We start from the raw sequence: 14,784 nt of genomic DNA, 5'->3' as shown, positions 1-14,784 counted from the left end.
GCCTTCTTGGCAATTTTTTTAAATGACTTTGACCCAACGGAAGCACCAGATTATTACCCATCCTCTGCTCTCTGCCACAGCGCAGCTCAAGCCAGGTTTCTGTGGCGTTTGCCAAGTCAGGTTTCTTCCTTGACTTTTTAATCCTAGATTTGCAGATATATGCCGTGACTCCTATTCCGGAGAGCCAGGAGGTCCTGCAGAGAGAGGGTGTTCCGGACAACATCAAAAGTTTCTATAAAGTGAATCATATCTGGAAATTCCGCTATGACAGACCATTTCACAAAGGCACTAAAGATAAAGAGAATGAATTCAAGGTACCGTGCAGTTCTCATTACATACGGCTTCCTGTGAGCTTCTTGGGACAAGCCCCTCGATAAATAGAGTCCAGTAGGGGCATCTGGGTGCCTTCAGCACAGGTCATGATCCCAGAGCCCTGGGATGGAGCCCCGAGTCAGGCTCCCTGCTCGGTGGGGAGTCTGCTTCTCCCTCTGCCCCTCTCCCTGCTTGTGCTTGCTAGCTTGCTCTCTCTCTGTCTCTCCATCTCTCCCTCTCCCCATCTCTGTCAAATAAATAAATAAAATCTTAAAAAAAAAAAAAAAAAAAAAAAAGAATGGAATCAAGTGATAGAACCAGAAGGGACCAGAAATCATTTAGTCTTGTTGATCTCAAACTCAGCTGTATGAGTTGAGTGCCATGGGGTGCTTTCGTAACCAGCCTTCTTAGCTCAGGAATCCTGCCTCAGTAGGTCTGAGAGGAAGGCCTGGGATCAGCTTCTTTGTGACAATGCTGGTGGTCCTCAGACCATGTCAAAGATGTCATGGTTGAGCCCAGTCCTCTCATTCCTTCATGCTGAACGAGTGGAGGGGACCTCAGGGTGTTCATTCTCAGAGACAGTAGTCAGCGGTGAGTAGCGAATGCCTGACCGACAGGGAAGAGGAGCTTCTGAGACGGGGAACAGCCAGGTAGACCGCTGGTACGGTGGAAGATTTCCGTGTGATCCCTGCTTTTTCTTGTTAGGATGGGGTGTCCCTAGGACTTCTGAGAAGACACAGAGTGAAGGCGCCCCATAGACCCCTTGCCTGTGCTGTGAGCTGTCTGTTCTCACCAGCTGTAATACGCCTTGCTGTCTCTCAGGCTGTCACAGCCCCACTGGGGGGGGGGGGGGGGTGCCACAGAGACATTATAATCTCTTCTTTCCTTGATAACAGTGAGACCCGATAGAGCCCCAGGTAGTCAGAACACAAAGCAAACCCGTTACTGTGGGCCAATCGGCTTAGCTTCTTTCATCACAGAGTCTCTACTTACGCTGGGAAACGTTCTCCTAACACGATTAGCATTGCCGGCGTGATGTCAGGTTGCCTCGTGGCCTCCGTCCGCCCAAGTGTCCGTTCCCAGTGCCCACAGCAGTGGCTCCGGGATCGGGCCCGGCCCGGTGATCGCAACGGGAAGCTGAGGTTGGGCCGCAGTGTCACGACGGGCCTCACACCAAGCCGTCCTCTGCACCAAGAGGCTGACGGGTTACGCATCAAGGCAAAGAACCTGTTGGAAGAGACAGTCCTGGGATGTCACTGAGAAAACCCACGATCATTTTCTAGTCCTTTTGGATACTTACATTTTTCTTTGTGTCCCACAAAACCAATTAGCGATCGTTCGTTTGTGATGTAGTTTTGGCTGCAGGTGTTTTCACTGATTGCCAAGTCTGAGAGATCCCCCGGAGTCAGGCAGTCGACTTGCTCAAAGTCACGTCCTAACGACCCGGAGCCCCAACACCTTCTAGTACCTTCTCTGCACCGCAGTTCCTCGTGGCCGTCACTTTAAGTATTGTCAGTGGGATGGCAGTCCCCCTAGAAAAATGATAAGAAATCTGGCTCCTCGTGCCTGTGCATGCAGCACTTGGCATCTGGCTCCGAGCTGCCCTTCCAGAAGCCTCATCAGTGCCACAGCCCACTCGCCTGCCCTCCTCGTGGGCTCCCACGACATTGAACTTCTCTCCCCCGTCTCCTGCTATGGGGCCTGTGCGGGCTGCTTCCCGCTGCCTCCCTCCCTGCCCTCCACCTGGCAAACTCCTACTCGCTCGTCAGCAGCCCGCTCACGCGTCACCTCCTCTGAGCAGCACCGTCCTCCCCCCACCGGCCGTGTGCCTGTGGCCTCCTGCTCTCTCCCCGCACCTCAGACCTTCCCTCCTCTTGGCCCTGAGCCCTCCCTTCCCCACCGACCTCCCAGCCACCGTCCCAGGGACCCTGCCCTATTTGTCTCAGTCTATCTTGGCCGACATGAAGAAATCCTTCCATTTTCTGTTGTTCTGGAATAAGTGGCACTGTTTCAGGGAGTTTGTCCAGTTTATCATCCTCTTGAGAATGTACTTTGTTGAAGTAAGAAAAAAGAGGCATGCACACAGAAACGTGGTTGACAAAAGAGAAATCTGTCACCCGCAGCGGCTCCCATCAAGGCAGCTGTGGCTTCACGTGTCACAGGGGTGCCCTTCCTGGCCAGGGGAAGCCTCAGCTCCTTAAATACAGATCCTCTTGGATGATGGCCTTTGAAATGGGCATGAGAAAATGTGGCCCAGTGAGGACATCAGAAGTTCTAGGAGATAGGGTCTGTGCTGCTTCTCCAGGAAACTAGAACATACCCCCAAGCAGGTCACCCCCCAGCACTGCCTCCTTGATGCTTAGCTTCTTCCTCTTTATAAGAGAAAGATGGAGCTACATGATTCCTCACGGACCTTTCCTCCGTGAGGATGTTGTTATTCTGATCCTGTGTTGACTGGCTGATACTCTTGACCCTTCTAGATAAAAATGGCAAGACCTTAAAGAGTGATGGGGGTTTACGTTGGAATTTGAAAGAACAGGCAAAGGAAATAACGTAGTGGCCTCTTCCTATATCTCAGGCCTGCTGTCTGAAGTAGATCATGTAGTCCACGCAGGAAAAAGTGTCTGACAACATAGAATGGAACTATTAACCCGGCCTCGGTGGTATCTTACTGTGATGGCTTCACGAGTGTGAAGGGATGGCCCACATGCTGGAGAGAAGCCTACAGAAATAAGCAAACCTGACCAAGTTGAATGGCACACATTAGTCATAGCTCAGTAACTACAAAGAAGGGACACTTGGGGACTTAATTTGTTTTGTATTCCGTAGAGTCTCTGGGTGGAGAGAACATCGCTGTACTTGGTGCAGAGTTTACCTGGAATTTCCCGCTGGTTTGAAGTGGAAAAGCGTGAAGTGGTAAGGATCAGAGCTTATTCTCAGGTACTTTCCCATCACAGTTGCTCACCGGGAGTCACGCCATAGATTCATTGCTTCTGCTGTTGACTCCAAGTCCCCGGAAGCGCACAGAGTAAGTTAGTGAATGTTAATGGTATTGACCCCTGTGTGACCGAGGCTTGAAGGTCGCCTTGTGACCGAGGTCGGAGTTACTGTACTCCTAGTCCGGCCAGCGAGAGGCATTCCTCAAAAAGGACTCTGACTACAGCATGGGAACAACTCGGGTCCTTGAGTAAAAGATCCGGAATTCGAATGCCTGTAGGCCAGAGGGAAGAGGTTCTCTACCTTGTCTTATTGACTCATCCTACCAAAACTATGAGGTATGTATCCCTACCCCTATTTTTGCAAGTTTCAACAAGAAGCTAAAAGCCTTTGCCAGAGGTCTCACATCAAGACAATAAAAAAGGATAGATTCGAGCCCAGATTTTCCTGACTCGAAAGCCAATTCTATCCATGCCTTTTAGCTCAGTGTCCTTAGGGGCTGCAGGGGGGCTGGCGCAGAGCCCCAGCACCCTGTCTTCCTGTTGGCAGTAGAAGGGTTAGCCTCACTGTGCAGTCCCGGGTGAACACCAGCTAGAGACCAGCAGGTGGCATTCTAGAACCTGGAAACCAGCACCCCAGAACCCTTCAGGCTGTAAAACATGCTCCAGCTCTGGGCCCCAGTTCTGGAGCCGACAGCAGCTATATGGGGGTGAGACCTCGCCCTGGTGCCTCTGCCACTCTTCAGGCTCACAGCACCTCATGGCAGCCCTGCTCCCAAGCCTCAGCCCTTCTCCCTCCCTTGGGGCATCCATCATGATCAAAGCCAGCCCTTTGATTGCCGTAGCCCTCTACCTGATAGAAAACCTGACAATTGTGAAAATATCATTTAACCCCTTTCTTATTTAGATGACAAGCCTACTCTGTCAGGGAGTAAGTAGTTCCTGCCCAAATCATCTTCCAAGAATGGCTTATCCAACCTGAAACTTCACTAAGCACTGAAACCACTCAGCTTATCATGGTCGATGAAGCTCAGGATTTAGGGGCATCTTCCCTTCACAGTGCTGAAAAATCCACGTGGCTTCCAAAACAAATGGAACTCAGTTCAGTAGACTGCCTCAGTGTACTCATCTTCTTGTAGGGTGTGAGTCAAGGGTGCCCAGAGCTGGTTGCCCACATAGTATACCCTGGTGCCTTCCATGGAAGAGGAGAGGCTGTTCAACAGCGTCAGAAGGTCTTATTATGCTTCCTGCTGAATGGCATTGCCCCAAAACCACGGAATGTTCTTAGTCATCTAGCCCTGCATTAATGATTCAGAGAGCCTTTTCATCTACTTACTACCCAGAGTGTTAAATTCTCTGAGGCCTTACCAATGGTCCTAACCTTTGAAATATAACCCCCTCCCCCTCACACACACACACACACACACACACACACACACACACGTACAAATAGGCATAAAAAGTACCATGCTGATAATGATTAAAGAAGCGTTACAAAACACAACCTTTCAAACGTCAGCTGCCTACTTTATTAGAATATATATAATCTTACATTCTGTCAAACAGAACAAATTAAATTGGGCTACTTTGTTCTCTGAACACAGCCCACTCATAACAACCTTATGTCTTTCTCTTGTTCCTACTGCCTGGAATGTCCCCACCTTCTATTAAAGTTGCTGGTTTACCGCTTCAGTTCATGGCATATAAGGTCCTCGAGATCAGGGGCATGTAGTAGGTACTAAATACATGTATCCCAACCTGAATTGAATTCCTTATGTACAATGCCAAAACTTAAAAGATTCTCAAAACCAAAAGATGTTTTCATAAGCTCATCTCCAAAACTCAGTTTGGCAATAAGCCTAACCTGATCTGACGTAAGACCACTCATGATCTGTATTTCACTTAGTACAAATATTCCTATGTTTTGCTGCAGAAATATTAATGCATTTGGTTAAAGAGAGTCTCCCCAGACCTTTCTTGAGGATTATGTAATATGCTTCGAGCTATATATCACATTTCTAAAATTTGAAATTTTCTGAAATGTGAAACATCTAGCACCAGAGGTGTTACAGGAGGCTGTGGGCCTTTACTCACTAAGTCATAACCCCAGAATATATTATCCTATTCTTTTGAAGATAACAATGCCTTTGAACTACTGTTTTCTTGGAAATTGCCTTTATTGTCTTGAGAACAAAAAAATCTGTACTTTTTTCTGATTAATAAAGTAAGCTCATTTAAAAAAATTTTTAAACAAGATTTAAAAATTATAAAGGAAATGTATGATGAGGTTTTAAACGCCAATTACAGATAATGAGAATATTTTCACGTCATGTTATATCCATCAGGAAATCGTGGGGCTCTCCTATCAGAATATACGCAGAATCCAGCCACTCTTCGCCAGCCCCCACTAATAGCACCATCTAGCGTCTGGTTTCTGCAGTAGTGTCCTACCTAAGTGGTCATGTGCTTCTCCCTTAATCCCCTGCAATCACCTCTGTGCAGAGTACCCGGTGTCCCTTTTAAATTAAAGTTGTATCATACAAAAATAAAGAAAATATATATTGAACCTGATTTGCCCATCATTTTACTTAAACAGCCATCCAAAAGGCCAATATTGTTTTACCAGCACCTGTTTTATACTGGGTTATTGTAAAGTAAATCTCAGGCATCCTATCATTTCATCTATAAATAATCCAGTATGTATATTAACAAAAAAATATCACCACAATATCATGCATCATCTCATCTAAAAAAAATTAACAGTAATTCCTTCACATAAAATATCAAGTCAGTGTTCACACTTCACCAAGGGTCTGTTTATTTTATGAGTTTTGTTTGGGTCTTTTTTTGGTCATTTGTTGTCTTTTATTTTTTTTTAAGATTTTATGTATTTAGTCTTATTTTTTATTTATTTTTTAATATTTCATTTAAATTCAATTTGCCAACATATAGTCGTTTGTTGTTTCAGTTCAGATCCAAATAAGGGCCATACATTGCAGCTAGTTGAAATGTCTCCTAAAGTCTCTTTTGATCTATAGGTTCTCCTTGAATTGCTTTTTTTCCTTGCAATCTGCAGACTGAACCAGTGGGATAATTTAATGGGTTTCTTTGTCCCTATATTTTTTTGTAAATTGGCAGTTAGATTTAGGAGTTTGATAAGATACTGTTATTTTGGATTTTTCTTTTTTCTTTTTTTTTTTTTTTTTTTTTTTGCAAGAGTACTTCATAGGGGATGTTACATGCTTCTGGTTGTCTCTCTTGTTGCTGAGTTGGCAGCCACTGATGATCATGGCCCCCAGCTACTGGGTGTCACAAAATGGTGGTATCTTATCATTCCTTCTTTGTTTATTCATTGGAACACTTCTGCAGTGAGAAGGTTCTCTCCTCAACCATATGAGTACCCTGAGGTATAGCAGGGGAAGGATAACAGCCTATAAAAGTGACCACAGAAGTTCTTGTTTGGTTGGTTTTGTTTTTCGTATCATTGGTAATTCATGGATTTAAGCATGCTTAGTTTTTTAAATCCGTTGCAGTTATTGCTGTTATTAATTTTCAGGTTGTTCCATTTTGCCCTTGGGAGCCTCTTCAGATTGACTTCTGAGTCTCTGATAGTATCCAGTAGTCGTTACTGAGCTGACACACAGGCCTGGATTGTCAAATCAGATGTGGGAATCGGCAGCAAGCTTGGCTGATAACTTTAAGGCAATCAGGAGGCTCAGATGAAGCACAGAGACATCTGAGACCTCAAGCCTTATCTTCTAGATCCTTCTTCCCCACATCAATAATAATTTGAAATAAAGTCTTTAAGTGAGGCTCACAGGATTTCTCACGCAGGGGGCACATTTAAATTGTGAAATATTCCATTTTGTGCGGCAGAGAGTTATGAAACTTTCCTGGGACATTCTGTAGGAAATCATGTCTTCAGGCAGAGTTCTAGGTTTTATTAGTATAAGCAATTCTTTAGCTGAGGACACAGATACCATCTCTCCCTCCTAGTAATTAGTCTTAATGTATTTACTTGAAGGTTCAATTGACAAGGGGATAAGACCCTCTCACCTGCCGCCTTTTCTATTCCCCAAAGATATGCCTCCGTTAAAGAGAGTGAAGGGTCACAGGCCAGCTGCTTTAATGCCTTCCTCCCAGCTGCCTTCCTGGCTTACTGGGATGACTTAGGTACTCCATGCTCAGTTATACATGCTCTGCCCCAGACCTTAAAGCAACCATTTCTCCAATGACTCCTGCTGCTTTGTAGTGGTAAACGGTATTTAAAGATCACAGTCTGGGGACTAGCAGAAAACAATCCCTTGATGAACATTTTTTACACAATATTCTTTGCACACTTCTGACCATCTCCCTAGGAAAATTTCCTTGGGGGTGAAACGATCTATCAAAGAGTCCATAGTTTAACCTTTGATTCACGGACCAACAACAGCATATTATCAACTTATATCTTGTCTGGCGGGAATAACTGTTCTTGGGAATACCCAGCTTCCCAGCATCCTCTCCAACCCTGGGCACAACAGGGTTGTGTTATTTAAATCTTTCCAGGGATCCCTGGGTGGCACAGCAGTTTGGCGCCTGCCTTTGGCCCAGGGCGCGATCCTGGAGACCCGGGATCGAATCCCACATCGGGCTCCCGGTGCATGGAGCCTGCTTCTCCCTCTGTCTATGTCTTGGTCTCTCTCTCTCTCTCTCTCTCCCCAACTATCATAAATAAATAAATAATTTTAAAAAAATAAATCTTTCCAAATAACAGATCAAAAGTGATCATACTAGGGTTGATTTTTTTTTTTTTTTGGCATTTGTTGAATACTGGAGGAGATGATATGTTTTCATATTATTTACTTGTTTCTCTTTATTTTGTGAATGCACTGGTTATATCCTATGTCTGATTTTCTTCAGTATTTGAGAAATATCAATAATTAGGAATATTTGTGGAAACATTTCCTGAAGTTATTATTTATCTTTGGTCTGCGTTGCATTTTATTTACTTTTTAAGTATTCATATTAACAGCATTTGAATCTATAGAGATGAGCATGATTTTTTTTCTCCATCAGCCAAAACACATAAAATTTTCCATCTTAACTATTTTTAAATGTATGGTAAAACCGTGTTAACTATGTGGGCATTGTTATGCAACAGACCAGTTTCATCTCCCAAAACTAAAACTCTGCATCCTTTGAACATTTCCTCTTTTCCCCCTCACTGGCCCCTAGCAACCCCTGTTGTACTTCCTAAGACGTCTTACTTTTTAACTTTCCATCCATCAGAGTCCTCAGACTTTTCCTTTATAGTTTAGCTTTTGTGATTATAAGACAAAGGTTTATTGTCATAAATAGTGTCATAAATACCCACTAACCAGCACTCAGTCAAGAAACAGAACATTGCCAGGAGCACCCCAGAAGCTTCCCATGTACTCTTTCCAGTTGCAACTCGCTCCCTTTCCTTTCCCTTACAGGTCACTGCTATCCTCACTTAAGTGGTATCCATTCCCTTGCTTGGTTGATCATCTAAGTTTGTTTCCCCAAAACAAGTCAGTTTCCTTTTGCCTGATTTTGAACTGTATCTAACAGTGTCATAGTGTGTATATTCTATTATAATTTGGTTCTGTTACTCAGTACTATTTGTAACGTTAGTCCATGGTATTACCTGTGACTGACCTTTGCATTGCTGTGTCCTATCCCATGGTGTGAACATACCACGGTATGTTTATGCATTCTCTTATCAGTGAACATAGAGATTTTTGAGACACTTATGACCATTTTTGTATGTTTCTTCACATACATGTACACACATCTCCTACTCCGCTTTTTTCTCAGATATATGCCTGCAGAGAACTGCATGTAGGACCGTAATGTATAATAAAGAGCTCTTTAACTTTAGTGGATAATGCCAGATTGTTTTACAAAGTGATTGAAACAATTTGAACTTCCAACAGCCGAAATCGAGAGAGTCTAGCATGTACTTTCTCATCCTTGTTTGCTCTTGTCCTATTTATTTTGGCCATTTGGTGGGTGCTTAGTAGTGTATTACTGTGGTATTGTTTTTCACATTGTTGATCAAGTGAGGTTCAATACCGTCTCATATATTTATTGGCCATTTGGATTTCTTCCTTTGTAAAGTGCCTATAGAAGTCTTTAGCCCAATTTTTATTGGGTCACTTGCTTTTTTCTTATTGGTTTGTAAGAGTTCTTTATATATTCTGGACAGAGGCTCTTTGATGGCATTATATGTTATTAATATCTTCTCCTTTCTGGCTTATCTTTCCTTCTCTTTATAGTGTCTCTTGAAGAATGTATAATCTTAATTTTGACATAGTCAAATTATTCTAGTACTTTTCAGTGTTGTTTTAAGATGATGTAAGTGACCTTTAAAAATCTAATTTGTTTCCTTAACTGAAAAAACCAATATTTAAATGTGCTTATTGTAAGCTTGAATTATTTTACGGCTAAGAGCTTGGCAGACCTTCACTTCAAAAAGAATGTCAATGACAATAATGGCCACAATGTTTAACATCTGAAGAACACTTTCATCATTTTCACAGTCAGGTCGCCCATATAACCTAGAATTTTTAACTCATTATAATTCTGTTTGGCTCTCCTTCAACAAATAGATCCTGCAGCATATATGATTATCTTATTTTCTGTAACTCCCAACTGAGTACCATCCTGTGCCACCTTATGGTGCTGATATATATGCATATGGGGTCCATATGGGCATATGTCCCATCTTCCCAACTGGGCTGAAAGCTCCTTGACATCAGAGGATTTGTAAATGCATCTTTGTATCTCCTGTGGTGCTCTTCATTAAGTAAGCAACTGAAAAGGTGATAATAACATGCAGGGCCCCTGAATACTTAACCCTTCATAAGAAAAAAAAAAAAGAGTTTAAATAGACATGAGATCGAGTTTTCTTTTAAGGATTACATGGCTTGTTGCAGTACTAATATATAATTGATGATTGCTGATTACCCAAACCTCATTTCAACCGGTCAGTATAATCACCTTCACTTTCCAGAACTCTGAATGCACAGTTCATTTGTCTTCCACATCCTTGTCTATTCTACTGTATGGCCCCCCGGTAGAGATATTGATGGGGGCCAGGGGGGAGCACAGATCATTCAGAACATGGACAATCTATTTTCTTCTTGAATGTCACAAAATCCAAAATGTGGTTTATTCTCATTTGCTTCTCAGGTAGAAATGAGTCCTCTGGAGAATGCAATTGAAGTATTGGAAAATAAAAATCAGCAGCTGAAGACTCTGATTAGTCAGTGTCAGACAAGACAGATGCAGAATATCAATCCCTTGACCATGTGCCTGAATGGAGTTATAGATGCTGCGGTGAATGGCGGGGTTTCCAGGTATCAAGAGGTGAGGATTCAGTGTTGTTGTTTGAAAGTTTTTAAATGGGGGCAGCTGGGTGGCCCAGTGAGTTGTGTCTGCCTTCTGCTCAGGTCATGATCCCAGGGTCCTGGAATCAAGCCCTCTGTGGGGCTCCCTGTTCAGCGGGGAGCCTGCTTCTCCCTCTCCCACTGCCTCTTCCCCCTGCTTGTGCTCTCTTTTGCTTATCTCTCTCTCTTTCTCTTTCTCTCTCTCTAATAAATAAAATCTTAAAGTTTTTAAGTGTGATTTCTTAGGGGTTCAGAAGTCTTTTTTCAAAATGTGTACAAATTGCCACATGCTAATATAGGGCTCCCACTGATACAGAGTTCTTTGTTAAGTAGAGCAAACAAGTCATTTGCGATGCACACTTACTCCATTTTCCTATATGTGATATTTTGAAGACAAAAGTGTGTGTGTGTGTGTGTGTGTGTGTGTGTGTGTGTGTTCTTGGATGAATAAAGGTTATCAAGAATGTTAAATAAATGTCTACCTAAAACCAGTTCCCTGACCAAAGAGGTTCCTGGGCATAGAAAAATCTGATCTTGTTTAGAAGATTCTTTAAGTGGACTTTTCATCTGCCCTTGTGGTTTTAAACAGAAAAGCACAACAGCTTGGAAGGTGAGGCCACCATTTTAGTCATACTGACTCTTCAAGCACTTTATTTTATGATATAAAGCTTATTGATTTGGATTTGCTACTTGCTTGCTATATCAAAGACACTTATTTACATAATTTCTGCTCTCCCTTAAACAATCCTTTCCTGGGGGATCCCTGGGTGGCGCAGCGGTTTGGCGCCTGCCTTTGGCCCAGGGCGCGATCCTGGAGACCCGGGATCGAATCCCACATCGGGCTCCCGGTGCATGGAGCCTGCTTCTCCCTCTGCCTGTGTCTCTGCCTCTCTCTCCCTCACTGTGTGCCTATCATAAATAAATAAAAAAAATTAAAAAAAAAAAAACAAAAAAAAAACAATCCTTTCCTTATAGGCCCTTTCTGACCAGCTGTCCATAGTAGGAGTAATTCCTTCTGCCACCACAAATGTGGTTTACACTGGTGCTTCTTTAAAGATGCTGGGTCTTTAGGAGCAGGTTTGTGGCTCATACTTTCTTTTTAACTCCCCTGAAGTAAACTGACTATCCTTTCTCTCTCTAGGCATTTTTTGTCAAAGAATATATCTTAAGTCACCCTGAAGATGGAGAGAAAATTGCACGGTTAAGAGAGCTGATGCTTGAGCAGGTAAGGTGGGGGCAGAAGCCAATCACCTTCTCTCTTTCCTGCCTAGCTATGCATGATTACCCAGAGACCATCTACTTGGCTTTTCTACGTCTGTGTTCTAAGAGAAGCCATCAGTCAGGGGTTAGGGATTCATCTGTAATGTATTCCAGCTTGCTAATTTTTATTTTTACTTTCCTCTTTGAATCAGCAATAAGTAAACTGTGAGTAAACAATGAGTAAACTATGAGTAAACTAAGCCCCTTACAACAGACCGCGTCATGTAGTCTCTTGGAACAATGCTTGAAGTTTCTCTCCCTAAAGACTTGCTGTAGGCTTGATGCCAACTTTTCCCTCAAAATTTTGGGCTCGAATCAAGCCAGCTCAAAATAAATGAATAGATGAATGAACAAGTGAAGGAATGAGATTCTTACTTAAATGTTCCAGTGAGGGGGCAATCAATAGACTTTGCTTTAAAACAAAGACTAAAGCCTATAGATAATATGATATGGACAAAACTGGATACAAGCTCATCATTTTCTTCTCCAGAGAAGCATGGTTTATTTATTTAGTTCCAGCAAGTACAAAGAACTAGAGTAATCTCTTGCCTGCTGTTCCTGCAGATAGCTCCTGGCCTGAAAAAGGTTTGAAAACCTCTGAAGGAGGAGACGTGAGGTTAAGAGGCTGGGGTTCAATAGGAAATAAAGACATTTTAGATCCATAAAAAATAGAATACATATCATAAAATATAACCAAGGCATCTCTTTCTACTTGATAATACCAAATTAATCAACAAATAAGGCATGCCCTTTGGGGTTAGAAAGTGATGAGGCTGCATCTGATTTTCATCCATATTTTATGCTCTGCAGGCTTAACCCACAGAACTTAATACTTGGGAGAAAGAAGTGGCCATGGACAGGGACCATGGCTGGAAGAGGGTCAGTTATGCAGCTTCTGGAAAAGAGAAAAGAGTTACTTTAAGTTGACCTGCAAGGAAATAGAGAATAAGTTAAGTTCTCGATGTGGCCCTGGGGGCGATATAGATACTAGAAGTGAGCAACTTAGGTTATTCAGTTCTATGGAATGATTGTGGCCTTTGTTGATATTCAAAATCACATATATTTAACCCGCGCACAGTCTCTAGCGAGTGGTTTGCCTCACTAGGACTCTGACTTGGTGTCTGACTGAATTCTTTCCCCAGAATTAAAATCAAAAGGGCCAAGGAGGCTCTCAAGAAAAATAAAATTGGAAACCTTTGTTTCCTCCATATCTTGCCTGGTTATGTTCACAGGGTCTTGTGGCAAGAGCTGTGACACAAGGAACCTTTAGATCTCTGTCATAGGACAAGCAGTCAAGCGTCTGCCGTGTGGCCTTGGGCCGGCCGTGCCATTTTTGTGAGGCTGTGGTAGTAGGGGACTGGGGATCAGGCTAGCAAGCGCACCATCCTCCTGTGGACCTCTGTGAGCTGGTTCAGGTAAACTTCTAGGAGACTCAGAGTTGTACTGCCCCAGTGGCTCTTCCAGAAAGGATTTGTTGTCCCAGCTGATGGGAGTGGTGGCCGTCGACATACACCTTGGGCTCTCAGGTCCTTTAGCTATTGCCTCAGCTGCAGAATGCTCCCCGGCCCAAGACCACCTGGTCTTGGATGGCCCACATCCAAAATACACATACAAAGCTGAGGCCCAGGGCTCCCCGGTGTGACTTCTCTGTGTCTCGGCTTCTTTTCAGTCCAGTCCTGCTTCTGCCCCTCCCATCCCTGTACAGAGGGTGCCGGACGCTCTAACCCACCAGGCTCAGTCCTGTTTGACTTGAGCTTTCAATCTTGAATCTTCATAAAATGTAAAGAGAAAAACCACTGTGGTGATGGTGTGATGGGCTTTCCTCACAGTTCATGAAATTCGTTCTTTTAACCACTTTAGCATGGGGCATTTTTTAAAATGTAAAAGACAGCTAATACTCAAAGGAATTAAGCACTATTAGTAGTTGAAGAACAAAAGAAACTTGAATGTTTGTGTTCATCTCATTTGGATCCTCAATGCAGGAAACCTTTTCTCGCTCTTTTTTTTTTTTTTTTTTTTAAAGAAGGGAGCTTCTCCTTATTGCATTATAATAATGAATCAGAATAATAGTTTTTAACAAAAACAAAAAGCAAAAAAGCATAGCAACTATTACAGAATTCCTGTTCCTATCTTTAAGATTTTTAAAAATTTATTTATCTATTCATGAGAGACACAGAGAGAGAGGCAGAGACACAGGCAGAGGGAGAAGCAGGCTCCATGCAGGGAACTCAACGTGGGACTCGATCCTGGGTCTCCAGGACCACGCCCTGGGCCGAAGGGAGGTGCTAAATCACTGAGCCAGGGTAGCCCCAGTGGTGCAGTGGTTTGGCACCTCCTGCAGCCTGGGTTGTGATCCTGGAGACCCGGGATCGAGTCCCGCGTCGGGCTTCCTGCATGGAGCCTGCTTCTCCCTCTGCCTGTGTCTCTGCCTTTCTCTCTCTCTCTCTTTGAATAAATAAATAAATCTTTAAAAAAAATTATTTAAATCACTGAGCCACCTAGGCGTCCCTCCTGTTCCTATCTTACCTCCATGTCCTCTTCAACAAATTTTAGAAACCCAGGGGAGGATAGATGGGCAGAGCAGAATCTGATGGAAGAGAAAGAGAGTATCATGGAAAAGGAGGTGCCATCCAGAAAAGAGATCCCTTGGGGAGAAGCACCTGACCCACTAACAGAGAGCAGCTCCTGCCCAATCCTGGAAAGTGCAGAAGGGGACCAACGCCACGTAACTGCTTACACGGGTTGTTATCACAGATCTAAAATACATGGGAAGGAAGCTTAGGGCAGAAGGAAAATCAGACCTTAGTTGGAATCCCCATTCGTCTTTTAGTACCTGCGGGATCTTTCTGACCCTCTGTGTCCTCATCTGTAAATGAAGGACC

The 14,784-nt window shown here is 43.4% G+C and overlaps 1 protein-coding gene across 8 annotated transcripts in view; it reads left to right on the top strand.

The window, feature by feature from the left end:
- The window catches only part of DOCK4 (dedicator of cytokinesis 4), a 410,170-nt gene that overhangs the window by 380,235 nt on the left and 15,151 nt on the right, over positions 1–14,784 (top strand). For all 8 annotated transcript variants that reach the window (XM_049093429.1, XM_049093431.1, XM_049093430.1 and 5 more), the window contains 4 exons: positions 148–314; positions 3,142–3,228; positions 10,446–10,622; positions 11,784–11,867. In XM_049093429.1, coding sequence (XP_048949386.1) covers positions 148–314; positions 3,142–3,228; positions 10,446–10,622; positions 11,784–11,867 — 515 coding nt within the window. The remainder of the gene's footprint in view (positions 1–147; positions 315–3,141; positions 3,229–10,445; positions 10,623–11,783; positions 11,868–14,784) is intronic.

Source organism: Canis lupus, chromosome 14, assembly GCF_003254725.2.
Source record: "Canis lupus dingo isolate Sandy chromosome 14, ASM325472v2, whole genome shotgun sequence".
Classification (NCBI taxonomy): Eukaryota; Metazoa; Chordata; class Mammalia; order Carnivora; family Canidae; genus Canis; species Canis lupus.
This window is presented reverse-complemented; position numbering and strand designations above follow the sequence as displayed.